The sequence below is a fragment of the Heloderma suspectum genome, chromosome 10 (assembly GCF_057233095.1).
Source record: "Heloderma suspectum isolate Gila_16-S chromosome 10, 16-S_ref, whole genome shotgun sequence".
Lineage (NCBI taxonomy): Eukaryota > Metazoa > Chordata > Lepidosauria > Squamata > Helodermatidae > Heloderma > Heloderma suspectum.
Window position 1 is genome coordinate 13,609,364 of NC_139467.1, and position 19,739 is coordinate 13,629,102.

At 47.9% G+C, this 19,739-nt stretch overlaps 1 protein-coding gene across 1 annotated transcript in view; it reads right to left on the reverse strand.

The window, feature by feature from the left end:
- The window catches only part of LOC146337738 (urokinase plasminogen activator surface receptor-like), a 26,995-nt gene continuing 7,256 nt past the window's right edge, over nt 1–19,739 (reverse strand). Inside the window, exons 2-7 of the mRNA XM_084815193.1 lie at nt 15,909–16,022; nt 13,758–13,904; nt 12,645–12,806; nt 7,464–7,601; nt 5,163–5,309; nt 1–1,150 (exon numbers count right to left, since the gene is read on the reverse strand). Of these exons, the coding sequence (XP_084671319.1) occupies nt 888–1,150; nt 5,163–5,309; nt 7,464–7,601; nt 12,645–12,806; nt 13,758–13,904; nt 15,909–16,022 (971 nt within the window). The 3' untranslated portion in view covers nt 1–887. The remainder of the gene's footprint in view (nt 1,151–5,162; nt 5,310–7,463; nt 7,602–12,644; nt 12,807–13,757; nt 13,905–15,908; nt 16,023–19,739) is intronic.

Consider the following 19,739-nt stretch of genomic DNA (forward strand, 5'->3'; position numbering starts at 1 on the left):
ATAAAAATAGTTTATTAACATAAATAATGTTCATATACATTCATATATTTAATGATAATAAAATAATAGGGAGACACCATCTTATCAAACTTCAGGAAGGCAAAATGATTGTAGGTGGATGGTAAATGCATCTAGACATTTCTTGGCACATTCCCCCATGTCTAACACCAAGCTTCTAGTCCTCTTGATAGCCTGGTGTAGTGTAGGGGCTGTGTGGGGGCCAAATCCTTGTTTGTAGGAACAGTTAAAATAAAATAAAAGAGTCCTTCATAGCAATGAGTAAGAATAAATAAGAAGAAGGGACTTCTGGATATCTATTTAGAGGGGTAAAAAAATGTTTTTGCCATCAGGGATGTCCAGACAGGATGGGCGTCCAGCACCCATGCCTTAATCCATTAGCCTTCATTTTGAATCTCCCAGCTGAGAACAGAACCCAGGAATACCAAGTCTTGACTTTTCCTAGCCACTAGATCCTATCCCCCCCGCCCCATTTCTCAATTAATAAATAAATCACTGCCCGATCCGATGCATGTTTACTCAGACATCTCACTGTGCTCAGTGAACAGGACTTACTGCCAAGGGAGTGTGCAGAGGGCCATAGCCCCAGTCAAGTCAGTGGCCGATTTTGAAGAGGGACAATCCAGGGCTCGTGTGTTGTGCTCTTGGACCTGGAAGGCCAGCCTCTTAATCCCCAGACTTGCAGGAGCAGCTGCAGTTCCTCAGTGGTGTGGAAAAATGCACTCTGCACATACTCAGAGGCTCTCTGTTATTATGTCACATGATGCTTCACAGTTGCGCTTTAATAGTGGAAGTGGGGGGAAAGGGTTCCATGTCTGAGCCCCTGCTAAATCCTGGCCCAGATGAAGCCCCAATCTTAGAGCGGAAGGTCAGGAGCTCTCCGAGGAGAGGAGGAAGGCAAGGGAGAGCAGCAGACACGTCGAAAGCAACGTTTGCTGGGCTGTGACTTTGTGGCTGGCTTGGCTGTGAGCCGATGGTCTCAGCTCCCCATCCACGATCCAATTGTTGCAGAAATCACCAGTGCAGCAGCGGGTGTGAATGGCACCCAGGTTCTTGTAGACAGAGGTGTAGGGACTGTCGCACCAGGAAGAGGACGCACAACCCTTGAGAACAGACTTCTGCCCAGTGATACCTAAACGGAGGAAATGAGCAATGAGAGAATCTGAGAAGGAGCCTTGATGGACCTCGTCTTCAGCCTGTACCTCGTCACCTGCTCTGACTCCCACCAGGGGCTCAAGATGGGCCGTGGCTCAGAGGTATTGCACATGCTTTGAATGCAGAGGGCCCCAGGTTCGATTCCTGGCATCTCCAGGTAGGGCTGGGAAAGACCCCTGTCTGAAAACCTGGAGAGCCGCTGCCAGCATAAACAAGGGGTGGGGAACCTGTGGTCCTCCAGATCATGTTGGACTCCAAGTCCTATCAGCCCCAACAACGCAAATGGTCAGGCATGATGGAAGTTGTAGCCCAACAAAAGATGGAAGGACACTGACTGGTTCCCCACTCCTGGTGTAGGTAGTACTGATGAGCAACTGTCTGACTCGTAAAAAGGCAGTTTTTATGTTCCCAGAACTTCACTGCAATACCATGAAGACGTATTTGACCTTCAGAGGGTCACCACCTGTTTTTCTCTCTCTGCTCCTGTGCCTTGAGCATCAACCCAATGCACAGAAGTTTAGCAGTTGAAGCTTTTCCTGGCATGGAGATCTAGCAGATGTCTATAGACTGCTTCCAAGACCTTAGATCTGAGCTATTTAGGAACTGCTTTGAAGAATTTGACCTTCAGAGGGTTACCACCTGTTTTTCTCTCTCTGCTCCTGTGCCTTGAGCATCAACCCAATGCACAGAAGTTTAGCAGTTGAGGCTTTTCCTGGCATGGAGATCTAGCAGATGTCTATAGACTGCTTCCAAGACCTTAGATCTGAGCTATTTAGGAACTGCTTTGAAGAATTTGATCTTCAGAGGGTTACCACCTGTTTTTCTCTCTCTGCTCCTGTGCCTTGAGCATCAACCCAATGCACAGAAGTTTAGCAGTTGAAGCTTCTCCTGGCATGGAGATCTAGCAGATGTCTATGGACTGCTTCCAAGACCTTAGATCTGAGCTATTTAGGAACTGCTTTGAAGAATTTGACCTTCAGAGGGTTACCACCTGTTTTTCTCTCTCTGCTCCTGTGCCTTGAGCATCAACCCAATGCACAGAAGTTTAGCAGTTGAAGCTTTTCCTGGCATGGAGATCTAGCAGATGTCTATAGACTGCTTCCAAGACCTTAGATCTGAGCTATTTAGGAACTGCTTTGAAGAATTTGACCTTCAGAGGGTTACCACCTGTTTTTCTCTCTCTGCTCCTGTGCCTTGAGCATCAACCCAATGCACAGAAGTTTAGCAGTTGAAGCTTTTCCTGGCATGGAGATCTAGCAGATGTCTATAGACTGCTTCCAAGACCTTAGATCTGAGCTATTTAGGAACTGCTTTGAAGAATTTGACCTTCAGAGGGTTACCACCTGTTTTTCTCTCTCTGCTCCTGTGCCTTGAGCATCAACCCAATGCACAGACGTTTAGCAGTTGAAGCTTTTCCTGGCATGGAGATCTAGCAGATGTCTGTAGACTGCTTCCAAGACCTTAGATCTGAGCTATTTAGGAACTGCTTTGAAGAATTTGACCTTCAGAGGGTTACCACCTGTTTTTCTCTCTCTGCTCCTGTGCCTTGAGCATCAACCCAATGCACAGAAGTTTAGCAGTTGAAGCTTTTCCTGGCATGGAGATCTAGCAGATGTCTATAGACTGCTTCCAAGACCTTAGATCTGAGCTATTTAGGAACTGCTTTGAAGAATTTGACCTTCAGAGGGTTACCACCTGTTTTTCTCTCTCTGCTCCTGTGCCTTGAGCATCAACCCAATGCACAGAAGTTTAGCAGTTGAAGCTTTTCCTGGCATGGAGATCTAGCAGATGTCTATAGACTGCTTCCAAGACCTTAGATCTGAGCTATTTAGGAACTGCTTTGAAGAATTTGACCTTCAGAGGGTTACCACCTGTTTTTCTCTCTCTGCTCCTGTGCCTTGAGCATCAACCCAATGCACAGAAGTTTAGCAGTTGAAGCTTTTCCTGGCATGGAGATCTAGCAGATGTCTATAGACTGCTTCCAAGACCTTAGATCTGAGCTATTTAGGAACTGCTTTGAAGAATTTGACCTTCAGAGGGTTACCACCTGTTTTTCTCTCTCTGCTCCTGTGCCTTGAGCATCAACCCAATGCACAGAAGTTTAGCAGTTGAAGCTTTTCCTGGCATGGAGATCTAGCAGATGTCTATAGACTGCTTCCAAGACCTTAGATCTGAGCTATTTAGGAACTGCTTTGAAGAATTTGACCTTCAGAGGGTTACCACCTATTTTTCTCTCTCTGCTCCTGTGCCTTGAGCATCAACCCAATGCACAGAAGTTTAGCAGTTGAAGCTTTTCCTGGCATGGAGATCTAGCAGATGTCTATAGACTGCTTCCAAGACCTTAGATCTGAGCTATTTAGGAACTGCTTTGAAGAATTTGACCTTCAGAGGGTTACCACCTGTTTTTCTCTCTCTGCTCCTGTGCCTTGAGCATCAACCCAATGCACAGACGTTTAGCAGTTGAAGCTTCTCCTGGCATGGAGATCTAGCAGATGTCTATAGACTGCTTCCAAGACCTTAGATCTGAGCTATTTAGGAACTGCTTTGAAGAATTTGACCTTCAGAGGGTTACCACCTGTTTTTCTCTCTCTGCTCCTGTGCCTTGAGCATCAACCCAATGCACAGAAGTTTAGCAGTTGAAGCTTTTCCTGGCATGGAGATCTAGCAGATGTCTATAGACTGCTTCCAAGACCTTAGATCTGAGCTATTTAGGAACTGCTTTGAAGAAAAATAAAAACATCAGTGTCTTGTTTGGTTTGGCCCTGGTTCCGTGGTCTGCCTTGCCACTCCCCCAACCTTCTGGCAGACTGTCGTCCCCACCCCACCCCCCAATTTTGAAAGCACTGCATATACGTTTCTTCATCTAAATGTACATCATTGTCCCACCACCCTACATGAATTAAATAAATGTGCAATCAATTTTATCACATTTAAAAACTGCTTCAGGAAAGGAGGAGGTAAGTCAGCGACATCCCAGATCCTAGCCAATCAGTGCAGAACATAGTTGGCTTCTGCTGTAAACACACAAACCCAATTTCTCCTGAGTTCTCAACCAACATAGGAAACTGCCTTATACCAAGTCAGAACATTGGTCCATCTAGCCCAGTATTGTTGACACTGATTGGCAGAGGGTCTCCAAGGCTTCAGGCAGGATTCTTTCCTAGCCCTACCTGGAAATGCCAGGGATTGAACCTGCAACTTTCTGCACGCAAAGCAGGGGCCCTACCACTGAGCTACGGTCTAGGTAAGGAGAGGATATGTCTCTAGACAACAACAAAAATGTGGCAAGTTTGCTTCCTCAGTGGACTCACAGCTCACATTAGCTATGTAAGGCTGGTTGGGTGAACTCCTTATTCCAATGATCTTGGAAGCTAAGCAGGGTCAGCCATGGTTAGTACTTGGATGGGAGACCGCCTGGGAATCAGGCTTCCTGCGCTTAGCAAGGGGCTGGACTCGATGGTCTTGTAGGCCCCTTCCAGCCCTATGCTTCTATGATTCTATGAAGGCTGCTGCCCAACTGCCTTGCTGAGCCCTGCGACTCAAGCTCCTTTGAATGTAGAGAAGCCACCAGGGACATAACCTGGGATTTCATATGTGCGAAGCAGATGCCCTCCCCAGCATGGTGGACCATTTTCAAGCTGGGAGTCTGTGTTGTCCAGTGGAGAATGGGACATCTGGCTCTCACAGTGCTTTTGGCCATAGCCTTAGTCCACACCATGTGCAAATCTGGGATGCACTGCAAAGCCACCTGCATGGCAGCACAGAGGATGTGGGAATGCAGCCTCAGTATCATACTCTGCATCTGCCTCCCCCAACTTGGGGTCCTCCAGGACTACAACTCCCAGCATCCCCCAGACGTTTGGGGAAGGCTGCTCTACATATACTCTCCCTGCCATTTTTCCTTGCCTCCATTCTTCAGGACAAAGCATGGCCAAGTGGATTGACCTTCGGAAAGAGGGAGCAGAGAGGAGTCAGTAGGTGATGCTCACCATGAATTCCTGAGGCTTCTAGGCATTGGGTCATGGGGCCCTGGCACTGCACTTTGGTGATGTCTTCTGGAGAGCAACCATGGGTGGCATTCCCCTCGCAGCTGAAGCATGTGACCCCGTTCGGGGGCAGGGTTGTATTCTTGTAGTCTGCAGGCAGAAGAAGAATAGAACACACTCTATATTTTCAAATGGATTTATGGATATTATGCAATTGGGCCCTCTGGTTGTCCTGACTTTAAATGGACCTTTGTGCCTTGAAATTTGGGTCCAATTTTAAAGTCACAGAAGCCACTACTACAGTGATGGTACACCGAAATGTAGCCCCTGTTCTAGGGCTTTGGAGGAAATATCTATATGAAAGAAAGGGCAACGAAGATGGTCAGGGGACTGGAAACGAACCCTATGAGGAGAGACTGAAAGAACTGGGCATGTTGGGAAGAGAAGACTGAGGGGAGACCTGATAGCTCTCTTCAAGGACTTGAAAGGTTGTCACAGAGAGGAAGGCCAGGATCTCTTCTTGATCATCCCAGAGTGCAGGACACGGAATCATGGGCTCAAGTTACAGGCAGCCAGATTCTGGCTGAACATCAGGAAAAGCTGCCTGATGGTTAGGGTAATACGACAATGGAACCCATTACGTAGGGAGGTAGTGGGCAATCCCACACCGGAGGCACTCAAGACCAGGCTGGACAGCCACCTGTCAGGGATGCTTTGACTTGGATTCCTGCATTGAGCAGGGACTTGATGGCCTTATAGGCTCCTTCCAACCCTACTATTCTATGATTCTCTATATTAAAAATATATTTTAAGCTAAAGCTTCTGCCCTCATCAGCAGCTGTGCTGTTAACTAGGTCTCCTGATATCCATTTAACAGTGTGGCTACTAATGAGGGTGGAAGCTGAAACCTTTAGCTTAAATATATATTTTTCATAACCTGTTGTTAGTCTTTCTGTCTCTCTTATCCATTTTACCTTAAGACTGACTGCATCCACAGTGGATTCAGAGCTCTCTTATTGTTTTGCTGTTGTGCTGCTTTACACTACTCCCTCCCTCCCTCTCTCCCTCCCTCCCTCCCTCTCTCCCCCTCTCTCTCATGGCAGGTAGCCAGTGGCCACCTGAAGGAGCACCGTGTGGCTGGTGAGTTTTGCCCTACCCGCAAATTAACTAGGCTTCAGCACCCCTTTTGTCCCTGCTCCTCCCCCATTTCATCTTTAGATGGACCCTGAGTAAAATCTAGAGTTAGCTTTTCAGCCCCTAATATCGCTACCTAGGAACACAGGTTGGTTAGCCCTATTGGTATGCAGCATTTAGTATTTGTTAACTTGCAATAGTTGCCCCTCTTGAATTTGGGTACACCATACAGTTTTAAAAGCACTGAGAGAGGAGGGAGGGGGAGAGAGAGGAGGGAGAGGGAAGCCTTATTATCTCTGGCTGCTCACTTCCCAGTTTTTAAGCATCACTCCCTCTAATAGCGAACTCAGTGCCCCTGTGCCAACAGGAAGACAGGAGCAGAAACAGGGCCACTGAGAAACAAGAGGGAGGTAACATACATGGGGGTAAACCCTGAGTTTCACAAAAGTACAAAATATCCACAAATACACACACCAAAAGGGGGCACACACACACCCCTCCCCAATAGTCCAATGAGAAGTGAGCATGCTCACATGGAACAGAATGTCAGCTGGAAATGAAAAATGGAGTAGGGAGGGTGACTTGGCATGCATCAGTCCCTAAACAGCTTGTAGGATCCCAAAGAAAAGCATGGCTGGATGGTACCATGAAAGAGGACGTTACCATGAAACGTTACCAGCCTTTGGACCAGGATACGTGAGAGAGCGCTTTCTCTCTTCCCAACATTCCTGGTCACTGAGGTCATCGGAGGGCATGCTCCTGGTGGTTGTACATGGACCTATGGCCTGATTGGAGTCTACCAGGAGAAGAGCCTTCAGTGTGGTGGCCCCTGGAACTCCCTGCCCCTGGAGGTCAGGCAGGCACCAACGCTGTGTTGTTTTCAGCACCTCCTGAAAACAGCACTGTTCTAGGAGGCATTCCTTAACTGACCAGCCACTATTACTATTGGCATTCTGTTTTTAAAATGCCTGATTTTAATATGATGTTTTAATCTTTTTATTCTTTTAGTATTTTACCTTTTATGTTTACCACTCCGAAATCTGTTTTAGATACGGAGCAGTATACAAATACTGTAAACAAACAAACGAATGAATGTTGGGGGTTGAGGATATATGAAAACATTTTGTTGCAGGCCACACTTTGTCCCAAACTATCGCCCTGTTGCCTTACCTTGCACATCATTATTGCACAGGCTGGTGTTGCAGCACTTGATCAGGTAGAAGCTGTTCTGGTTGTGGAAGCCCAGAGGCTCCTGGCAGTGGGAGAGCTGCCCACAGCCCTTGATGCGCCCTTCGTCTGCAGGAAACTCTGCCAGTGGGGAGAAAAAAGTGACTGTGAGTGTGGCCTTTGCCTCTAGGGAGCAAAGATGCCAAACTTGTTGTGGCTCAGGCTGAAGAGAGAATTTATCCTACAGCATAACATTTCATGCATACAACTAGCCCCTTTGGATAAAACATGACTTTGTTATTCTGTACAGCAGGGGTGGGCAGACTTCAGGTTTGTGGGACCAACTTTGTTTCTTTGATAAAAGTCAGAAGTCCACCCACCAGAGACAAGTGCACAACCATGGTTGGAGGGGGTGGGGAGAGAGCCAGTTGCAAAATAATGGTTTTGTGTGTGTGCGCGTGCGTGTATGCATGTGCACAGCTAATTATTTACTGCACCGCTTCCCCATGAGCCTGCATACATACATATATATTAAAAACTTGCAGTTTTGCTTGCATTTTTTAAACAACTGGGAGTCCGAAACCCTTAAGAGACCTACTGTAAATCAGAGAACTTCCAATGGATTGTGATCTACCTTTGGGCCACCTTTACTCTACTGCACCTAGTGGGTGAATCATGAGCTGATTAAAAAATCCACCACTTAAGATAAGCCTTCATGAATCAATCAACTAGGGCTACATCTACATGAGCCTTTTACTCTGGGGCAGTTGCAAGTCAAGGTCCCTCGGGACAGATAATGCAGTCACCACTTCACAGCCATCCGTGGTTTTCTCCCAGAAAATGCAGATTTCCAAGGAGGCGTTTTGCTGTGATGTTTTTCATTTGCTGCAGGTTTCCCCGCGGTTGCGACCCATCTGTCCCTTCCCCAAACCAACTTTGCATTTTGTGTAGGGATGTCAGAGAATTCCACCACAGATCTCACTGAGGCCGAATACCAGTGCATTCGGCCCCGCGAAATCCGTGGCGGAACGAAGCCCCCCACCCCCCAACCCTGCGAAAAGCATGCGAAACAGGACACTTACCTGGTGCTGTTCGCGCTGCTTTGCGAATGGCATCTGCGGCCGCCATTCGCTTCTTCATTATACCCATGATAGGCTACGTAAATAATTATGTAGCCTATCACGGCAAAAACAGGGAACACAAATGTCAGCCACTGTAGCCGCTGCCATTTGCGTTCCCTTTTTTGCTGCGATAGGCTACGTAAATATTTACGTAGCCTATCATGGCAAAAGACAGGGGCGCAAATGGCGTAGTGGCCGCCTTTTGCACCCCTGTCTTTTGCCGTAATAGGTTACATAAATATATACGTAGACTATCACGGCAAAATACAGAGACGCAAATGGCAGCCGCCATTTGCATCCCTGTGCAGCCCAGCGGCCTGATGTCCAGCTGCAGGTGGCTGTGGGCGGCCCCGGCTGGCGGCTCCGCGGAGTCACTGCAGAGCGGAGCCAGCAGGGGAGAATTTGGGGGGGGAGGGACAGAGCGCCTCCCCCCCACCACAAATGTCACCCTTCAAAAAGGTAAGTGACTTTCATACATCCCTAATTTTGTGGCAGGCATGTTGTAGGCGTGCGTAGTGCTTGCGTCACTCTGTGATGCCCCTTTACTCTCCCCCCCATCCCTTCGTAGCTGTGCAGTTACAGAGGCACAGAGGGGCGTTTTCATATTTAATCACACTTTCGCACAGTTTTGCAGCTTCATATCTTCGCAATGGTTGCTTTTGGACTGAATGCCCAAGAGCCAGGGGAGGGGGGTCTTGAGGGAGGACCATCTTCGCTCTGGCCACCATTACGGAGCGATGGGTAGGCATGTACTGCTCATACCTGTGAGTGCAAACCATCGCAAGAGTCTCAGGCTGGGGAACTGACAAACAGATGGCATGGAAATGAAGGAGCACAAAACACTCACTTTTTACCTAATGAGGCACAGAAAGAAACAGCAGAGCCCCTAAAATACAAAACAGCCACTGAAGTGTCACACCCCCACACTCACAGGACTGCACATCTGCACATTAAAATCTAATGGCAAAAAAAGGGCATGGCAGAGTCTGTTAGGGAAGCCCACAGTAAATCGCAAGTGTATCCCAGCAGAAGCGAATTCAAAGCTGAAATGCTGTGCAGTTGCGACGGAGTGAAGGGTGAAAGTGGTGCCATGTAGACAGGGCCTGGAACTCCAGCCGATTAATCTACAATGTAACAGATTATCTCCATATGGGCATGTCCTGGATCTCTTATGGCTTGATATTAGGGGTGAGCCAAAACCAGGTGGGAGGAGGGCAAATTTTGGCAGTAATTCTAGGGGTCTGCGGAGACAGGGTAAAAATATTACCCTGTCCAGAGTGAGGGCAGGAAACATTGCCCTCACTCTGAGTTGTGATACCTTGATGTCATGGTATATGATTTCTGACTGGCTGGATCATATAGTGCAGCAAAAAGAAGAACCCTATTTAAAAACAACAAAGAAACAAAACAAAATTACACCAAATCTGCTGCCGAGAGTGGCAGTGAAAAGAAGCAAAAGGATGCCCCCCACTCCCCAACCTAGCAATGGGGGTGCAGCGGCTGGCAAAATGCCCTTTTCTAAACTGAAAATGTTCTCCCATTAAAATTAGGCTCAACCAGATGTGAGAATTGTATTGTTATATTTTGTTCCATTCCCTCATTAGTAGACTAATATTCCTGTCTATATTTTACATTTCATATTTATTATGCTCTATGTTTTTATTGTAATGCAATCTAAATGTGCCATACGATAAATAAATAATTAGTAGACTGAGTTCTTGGGAGATCATGAGGACTACAGAACTCAGGCGTAGGGGAAGACAATTGAACCTTTAAAGCTCTAAATGGCTTGGGACCCAAATATCTAAAGGAGTGTCTCTTCCATACCAGCTTGCCTGTATCTTATGGTCTTTGGTTGAGGCTCTACTTTAAGCGCCTTTCTTATCGGAATTGTGCTATGTAATCACAAAGCAAAGGGCTTTCTTGGTGGTGGCACCCCGGCTTTGGAAAGCCCTCCCTAAAGAGATATGCCTGCTGCCTACTTTACAATCTTCTCAGCACCAGCTTAAGACACTTTAATTTATCCAGTCATTTCAATTTGTATACTCCTTCAGTCTGCCTCGCAATTTTTATTTGCTGTCTTTTATTATGGTTGTACGATGTTAGTGCTTTGTTGTATTGTATTAGGTTTTTAATTTATTGTCTGCATTGCTGTACACTGCTGTGGAACCTGATTTGAACTAGGGCAGAAATGTTTTAAATGCCTTTGAAATAAATGAACCACAGCTCTCAGGATGCCCCAGGCCACACCCTGCCAGGCAGGAACTAGGAAGTTACTTATTTCAGAGCTTCCTTCCTGCCTGTTCATGTGATGGTTGGACTAGGACTGCTCTCTTTGGAGGTAGGAAGGGGTGCATGGCTTCCGCAGCATGGTACCCATGGACCCACAGTCACCTCTCTTGGCCCCTGCCGGGCTCCCTGGCCCTCCTGGCTTTTATTTCATTTCTACATATTCTAAAATTATTATTATTTAAAAATGAAACAAATGACCACCAGTACTACATCCAGTTTATAAATTTTTATAGATTTAAACATTTAAAAATTCTAAAATTTAAAATGTTATATCATTTTAATTATATTTTAAATAATTATATTTTAATTTCATTATATCACACACACACACACACACACACACACACATATCCAGATTTTAAAATGTGAAACATTTCAGTATAAAACACCAGCTTATGTCACCGAAAACGTTTCACATTTTAAAATCTGTGTGTGTGTGTGTGTGTGTGTGTGTATACACAACATACATACATACCAGGTGGCCCAAAAGTAGGCATACAGTTCTTGATGGGAGGGGGAGAGAATGTGCGAGTAGAAGATGTGTGAGTGGAGTCAGAATGACAGTTGGGAAGAGAGAGTATAAATGTAAATGCAATAAACATCATGTAATGGAATACATTTCGAGCGCTTACAAGATTAAACAGTGTTAAACAAATGCAAATGTAATAAACAATGTAATAAAATGCAAATAAACTATACTGTATACCTACTTTTGGGCCACTCTGTATATATGTTTAAAACCATATTTGTGTGTGTGTGTGTGTGTGTGTGTGTGTGTGTGTGTTTTAAACATATATATGTATATTTAAAACATTTTAAAGCTATAACATTTAACATTTTAGAATTTCAATCTTTCTAACTCTATACAGGAACAATCCTATGGCTGCTAGACAGTGGCGAGATGGCCGTAGGATATGCCATTTTCCGGGAACTGACCTCGGAGCCTGCACTCTGAGGTCAGTTCCCGGAAAACCGGCCTCCCCCCACTTCTGCGCTGCCTCGGAGGCAGCACGGAACAGCCTCATCCTCGGCGCTCACAAGAGGCGCACGGAGGGGCCGAAAAGGGGCGTGGCTGGGGGCGTTCCAGGGCGGGGAGAGTGTAGCTGCGTGTATGACACATCCTATGTGTCATATAGCATCCTCCTTCCCCACTCTGTGCTCCCGCAGCTAGACAGCTGCAATCAGCTGTCTAGCCAAAAAACCAGGGCAGGGGAAGCATGGAGGGCATGATCCCCTCCGTGCTTCTCCTGCCCTGCTTAGGATAGGCGGTCGCCTCTGAGTTCGGAGGCGGTCGCCTATCTCGATATGATTGCACCCTAAAAATGTATACACTTGATTAGCTACTGGTGGTCGTTTGTTCCATTTTTGGAGTGCTGTATCATGTGCACCGCTGGCATATTGGTTATTATTATTTATTAACCAGGAGGTTAGCATGCTGCAAAGTGAACTTCTGTTCTCCTGCACCAGCTTTATTTGGGATCAAAAGAGTGGTTTTATGTTTTGGAGCTCACCTCCACCCCCCCACCCCCCGCCTTGTGTCCTTGGTTTTTGGTATTTTTATTTTAGTCTCACCAGATTGCCTTTTGGAAAATGAGTGTTTTGTGACAGGACGGGCCCATCATGGCACCCATTTTATGAACGGGCAAGCCCTCTTCATGACATAAAAACCATTTTGTGAGCGAGCCCATGACACTTTCTCAAAATTCCAAATGTGCTCACTGATCCAAAAAGTTTGGGGACCCTTAGAAGACTGTTATGATTATGAACTCACCTTCCAGCATGGTAAAGGATGTGATGTCCACACAGCTTTCTCTGGGCAGGGCACAGTGCATTGGCACAAGGGTGGTGCTGAAACAGGTCTTATCAGATGAGGAACATGAGTAGCAATCCAGGGTGCTTCGCTTGTGACCTCGAGCGCTGAGAGTACCCATTACTGCAAAGAAAGAAAAACCGGGGAGGGAGGTTGGAGAATTAGGGCTCTCAGAAATTAGCTGATGTATTGCCTGGGCTTTAATAGATTAATCTGCATACGTATGCATATGTATATGAATATAAACTATGATTTGGAGAAAAAAGCTTGATTTGCTTCTCAGTGATACATTCATATGGCAGCAGGTACCACTTTGGAAGAGGCATTTTCCTTCTTTGCTCACACACAGGAGGGAAAGCCTCTTCTAAAATTGTTTTTTAGATAAGGTGCACCCTGTGTCTCTGCAGCAGGCACCATCTTACAAGAGACATTCCCACCTCCTTTGCTCACAGGAGAGAGTGCCTCTAAGATTACTCCTACTGCTGCAACACATGCATGCATCGCCTAAAGAAGAGGCATTCCTGCCTGTGTGTAAGAAAGGGCAGGAATGCTTCTTCTACGACGGCATCAGCTTGTTTTACAAATACTTGTACTGAATTTTTTTAAAATCTGCTACTCAACAGCCAGCTATCAGAGATGTTCCAGCAGACAATTTCTTGTATCGGGAGGGGTTTGGACTAGATCATCTTTGAGCTCCCTTCCAATGCTGTGATTAACTGAGGGCATCTTTTCAATTGATAAAAAGGTGCTTAATTGAGCAGCTAATCTATCAACTAGGGAAATCATGACTAGAAGAAACAGGCACATGGAAAGATCATTGGTCCCACCATGACAGCTAAAGAAATACAGGAACGAAGCAATAAGAGGGCCATGGAGCTCCAGGCATGGGGGTGATTTAACACAGGAAACTGGCAGGGGGGCAAAAAGTTAATGCCCTTCCCTCTGATCCAAATCCCACCTCACGGCTACTTTTTGGAAAAAAACCAAGTTATGTTGGGAGCTCCAACTGCGGAGCTCCAACTTAACGTGGCATTTGGCCCTCGGTGTTAATACTCAACGCTCCTGCAGACTGACCGTTCGGTGCTCCACTGTTGCAAAGCTCGGTGTCGCAGTGCTCCTCCAGCAGAAACACCACGTGCTTGCCAGAGTAGTGTGTGAGGGAATTGTTTGGCTTCCCACCCACGTCACAGCCTTTCATGGTGTAACTGGACAGCTTAGGTACTGCAGAGATGGGGAGAGAGAGAGGGAGAGAGAAGGTTAAAACGAAGGCAGATGCGACATTCTTAAATGGTGTCACAGCCATGGCATGAACCCAGCTATGGAACTTGCATTACACACATACACACGTGCAAGCAAAATGAGCTCTCCATTTATTTTACACCTCCCCTCATAGTTCAAGTGGGCTGTCATGCATAACGGCATATTTGTGTTGAATATGGGCACCCTTCACCTTACAAAAATAAAATTCACCAACATATTAAAAGAGCCGCAACACTGCTCTAGGGATTGGGGTGCTGGTGACGAGGTATGTTGATGACATCGCAACCACTAACCAATAGGTGCCTACCACCCAGCGGCTTTCCTTCCCTAACATGCTAGAGATCTGCAGAAGTGTGTGTAGTTGTTGTTTTGCAGAGCTCATACCAATATACCATGGGTGGACAACCTCTCACCTATGGGTCTCATCCAGCTTATGTGCCTAATCAGGCCCACAGAAATTGACAGAGGCTGGACAGCCATCTGCCAGGGATGCTCTGACTTGGATTCCTGCATTGAGCAGGGGGTTGGACTCGATGGCCTTGTAGGCCCCTTCCAACCCTACTATTCTATGATTCTGTGAAATTGCCCATCGAGCCTGCAGAGGCTTGAGCTTCCTCCGCCGACTCCGCTCACTCCCCTCCCCATATCTGTGTTTTCATGGTTGCAAAGATGCTTCCAAATTACTTCCACCACATTTCAAATATTACCACTGTCTTTGTCTGGAGCTGCATTCACGTCAGTTTACTACAGACTGCAGTAACACAGCGGTATTGGCTGGAATCCTCTTCACACAAGGCTGTAGGATTCTACCTTCAATCAAGTCAGATCAATGGTCCATCTAGCATGATATTGTCTACACTGACCAGAAGCAGCGTTCTAGGGTTTCAGACGGGAGTCTTTCCCAGCCCTACATGGAAGCACGGACAGTGCTAGGTACCGGAAAGATCCAGGGCTCAGGCCCATGGGACAAAAAAAAATTGCCCAAATTTGCATATGCTAACTTATATATGCAAATCTATATGCATAATTAGAAATTATTACTATAATTTAAATTTATAGAAGGCAAGCTAATTAACCTCTGGCTTGCTTTCAGGACAGAACTGTTCAATGTCCCAAATTGTGCTTGCTTAAAACTTGCCCTCCACGTGCCCATAATTTTCCTTAGTCTTTCAGGCCCAAATCCAGATGGGGAGGATGGAGTGCCTGGGACCAGCAAAGAGCTGGATGGCACCTTTTACCAAGTACCAATTAATTACAAACTGCACATGGTACACTGGCAAGGCAAAGTGTGGTCTCTGCAGAGTCAGGCACACTCCAAGACAGCTGGGTAACAGCAGTGCTGTTAAGGCAATTTTGGACTCTGGACTTAATGAAGATAATGAACAGACTGTGGAAGGAAAGGTGGCAGTCTCACCTCTAGTTTAAAAGATTGGTGGCTTCATGCTACACTCCCCATTGGTCTGCTAAGGGAGTGAGTACTAAGGTCTCCTAGTAACTGTTAAGGCTACTGAGTTCAGGGGGAAGAAGCAGGCTTGTATTAAGGCAGATGATGGCAGCTGGGGGCAGCTTTAATGATCTGGTGCCCATGCCAAGTGGGCCTGCCTCTACCACTGCCCATGCAATGCAACTGGGATATTCTGCAAGAGGGAGAAGAATGTCTCCCCATCCACATGCACCACACCATGAATTACGTTATACACCTCTGCCATGTCTCCCCTTACTCACCTTTCTCCCCAAGCTAAGCAATCCCAAGCTAAACAACGTTGTACCCTTCCCTCATAGGGGGGTTGCTCCAGCCCCTCGATCATTTCCGTTGCCCTTTTCAGCGTGATTCCAAATTCTAGTTTTGTGAGGAGGAGAAAAATGTTCTCTCGCGTTTCTATGCACCTCTAGCTGCCAGCAAGACATGCCAGGGCTCCCCCACGCCCCCACCCCCCCCACCTCGTCCGCCTCTGCAAAACTCACGGGCAAGGGTGGTCAAGACAGTGGTCCTGCATTGTTCCTGGTGCGCTTTGCAGACCTCGGTTTCCTGGCAGTCACCACCATCTCCTTCACAGGAGTAGCACCGAAGGCTGGAGACTGGGAGAAGAGACCGGAAAGGGAAACCATGAGCAAACTTGGGTTAGTGGCAGTGAGGTGGCCTAGAGTTTAAAGCAAAAGGACCCCGAGGGCTTCTTCACACGGAGTTTTCACCCTGCTATGGAGATTGCTCACTCGCGGAAGTTTGCGGGCCCTTTAGATGACGCCGTGAACCTCCAGGGCATCTCCTGCACTAAAGGACCTTTATTCCGTTTTTAAATAGAACGGAGATAATGAGCTCCCAAATTACCCCGCTTGTGTTCCCCCCTGAGTTCCCTCTGTGAAAAAGGAAAAGCGGCAAGAAGAGGAGCGAGGTCAGTGAAATATATGGAAGGCTCAGATACGGGGGAGAAGCAGGGGGAAAGGGGAGGGGGGAAAGGAAGCATGTGTAAAGGGGGTGCGTCATGATCCTGCATTTAAAACGGAAGCAGAAAGCCCCATTTTAAATGCGTGATTTTAGGCTGGTGAAGGGAGCTCAGGGCTCAGGCACATAGGACAAAAAGAAATTGCCCAAATTTGCATTCTAAGAAGGGAGAGCAGCAGGAACCTTGAAGCCGCCCATCAGAGGTTAGCATCTGGCCCTCAGACTGAGAAGGCACACAGGACATCTGGCCACCATCTTCCCCAGTAGAGGTGTCAAACCTCAGGCCCATGGGTCAAATTGGGCCCACCTCAGGTTCCCCTGATGGCCAGGCCCACTTCCCTTGGCCCCCCCTCCCCCCCACAACTGCTGATTGTTTGGTGTTTCCCAGCTTTTGCGTGCTTCCCGCCCCCTCCCCCCTTGTAAAAGGTTGAAATGCCTCTCCCAAGGGTTAGTTACCTGCAGCACAACCTGAAAGCTAAAGTATGTGGATGTTTTGTCCTTTTCATTTTTGGCCCCGCCCACTCCTGGAATGCCTCCCCTCCCCTGTCCCAGCTGCTCTGCAACTGACTTCAGCCCTCAGGCTGAAAGAGGTTCAACACCCCCAATTTAAATGATCGCCACTATTTCCAGATCTGCAACTGTACATATAAATCAGCATATGCACATTTTACGCAGGTCTGCATCCTCCTTGTTTTGCTGGGGGTGCAGTGGGGGGGGGGGAGGTGATGCCTGAGTGGCCACCCTCTGAGAAACCGAGAAAGAGGTAGAAAAAGAGCAGAAGAGGGGAGAAAAGAACCCTTGGGGGTGCTGGACGGCCTCTCTGGGGTCCTGCAACGGGGCAGTGGAATTGCTCTTTGTAGGAGTGTTACGCTGTCTGGCTCCATCTATGCTCAGTTTGTATATTTACACACACACGCACACGCACTGGGGCACGGGGGAGGCTCAGGATTGCTGGGGTGGGAGAGGAGGCCTTGGGGGTAACTGGGAAATATAGGGCAGCTAAGCCTCCTCTCCACCCCAGCAAACCAGATCAGGGTCACTGCTTCCCTGCCACTATTAAGAAGAGCCCTGCTGGATCAGACCAAGGGTCCATCTAGTCCAGCATTCTGTTCACGCAGTGGCCAACCAGCTGCCCACAGGGAACTCACAAGCAGGACAAGGGTGCAACAGCACCCTCCCACCCAAGTTCCCCAGCAACTGGTGTACATAGGCTCACTGCCTCTGGTGCTGGAGGTAGCACATAGCCATCAGGACCAGTAGCCATTGATAGCCTTTTCCTCCAGGAATGTGTCCAACCCCCTTTTCAAGCCATCCAAATTGGTGGCCATCACTACTAGGGATGGCGGAGAAATCCGCCACAGTCCGCTGGATTCTTTAGGCTCCCCAGAGTCTGTGGCAGAACAGACTACCCCCCCCCGCAACCCCCCTGAAATCCCCCTGGGACGGAACCTACCTACCGCCGGCCGATGGGGTCCATCCGCTGCCATCCGCTGCTCGACCGCAAATGGCGTCCAGCGTAACGTCCCTGCTCTTTGCCTTGATAGGCTACATAAATGTTTACGTAGCCTATCACGGCAAAGAGCAGGGACACAAGTGGCGTAGCAGATGCCATTTGTGTCCCAGCTGCCGGAAGTCCGCCAGCGGCCGGAGCCGGCGGGCAGCTCTGCGGACTCGCCGCGGAACGGAGCCGGCCAGCAAAGATTCCAGGGGGGAGGGACGGATCGCCTCCCCCCCTGCGGACCCCCCCCACACAGACTCCAGGTAAGGCTCTTTCGTACATCCCTAATCACTACATCCTGTGGTTCCGTGGCTGAATTATGAACAGCGTCAATTCCTTTATCTGTCCTGAATCTCCCCCCAGTCAGCTTCATAGGATGACCCTGGGTTCTAGCATTTTGAGTGAGGGAGAAAAATGTCTCCCTATTCACCTTCTCCACACCATGCATAATTCTGTACACCTCTATCATGTCTCCCCTTAGCCTTCTTTTTTTTCCAGGCTAAACAATCCCAGCTGTTGTGACCTTCCCTCATAGGGGAGATGCTCCTCCAGCCCCTTGATCATTCTAGTTGCCCCTTTCTGCACTTTTTCCAGCTCTACAATATCTTTTTTTTAGGTGTGGTGTCCAGAAGTGTGCACCATATTCCAAGTGTGGTCACACCACAGATTTGTGTAGGGACAAGTATGATATTGGCCGTTCTGTTCTCTATTCTCCTCCCCACCCCCCACCCCTGGGCTAACTGACATCCATGGCCCTGTGGGGAAGAAGAAGGAGCGAGGCAGCAGGCAAAGGGAACATCAGGGCCTGCTCCGGTTGGACTGCCCCTCCTTGGGAGATGAGGGGGCGGGGAACAGGGCCATCCCACCAGCCCTGTGACAGTCTACCTAATTCTTTTTTCTCCCCTCCCTTTTCCTTGTGTGTTGTGTCTGTTTTAGATTGCAAGCCTGCGGGCAGGGCTGTCTTCTTTGCTCACTGACTGTAAGCCGCTCCGGGAGCCTTTTTTGGCTGAAGAGCGGGATAAAAATACAATAAATAAATAAATTCCTTTCTCTAATTATGCCTATGGAGTTTGCCTATTATTGTGTAGTACCTAAAGCCAGCCAGGTTAATTCTGGTACATGAGGCGGAAAGTCCCACGAGCGCCTCTCATCATACTGGCAGGAGAAGAAGAAGAAGATCAAACAGCTAACCACGTGTTGCCTTTTCATGACACCCAACATCTGCTGCCTGAAGCGGTTGCCTCACTCTGCCTAATGGTAGGGTCGGCCTTGACCCTGCCCTACAGGGAGCTCTTTCCCAGCCCTACTATCTAGGAGATCCTTTAACTGGAGAGAACGCGACTGAACCCAGGGCTTTTAAAAAACAAAACAAAAAAACAGGCGAAGTAGGTTTTCTGCTGCTGTGCTCTGCTGCCACCTCCCGCCCCCTCCAACTGAGCTGACAAGTTGCTGCGTTCATCAAATTGTATGGGATCTTCCAGAAAGACAGATGAAGGGAACAAGCCTAGGAACACTTTTCGACACTGGGAAAGACTCCAGAGAACGAACACTCTGTCAAAGGCTCCTGTTCGGCAGGTGATCTGCTCTACAGTGTACTTAGCATTAATGATTCATGTGGCCTTGGCAATTAGAAAAGAACCCAGGAGTCCTGAAAACACACACATACCCCTCCTGTTTCAAAGCAATGCCCACCTCCCAGAGCTGGGACTAAGAGCCAAGAGACTCAGGTCCCCATGTCCCCACTTCTGTTCTCGCCAGTGGGCTCCAACAAAGCCAGTTCCAGGTTGGGGGGGGTCAGCCAAGTGCCCTCTGGTAGTCCCCCTTTTAATTCAGTGCCCCTCCCACACTGAGGGCT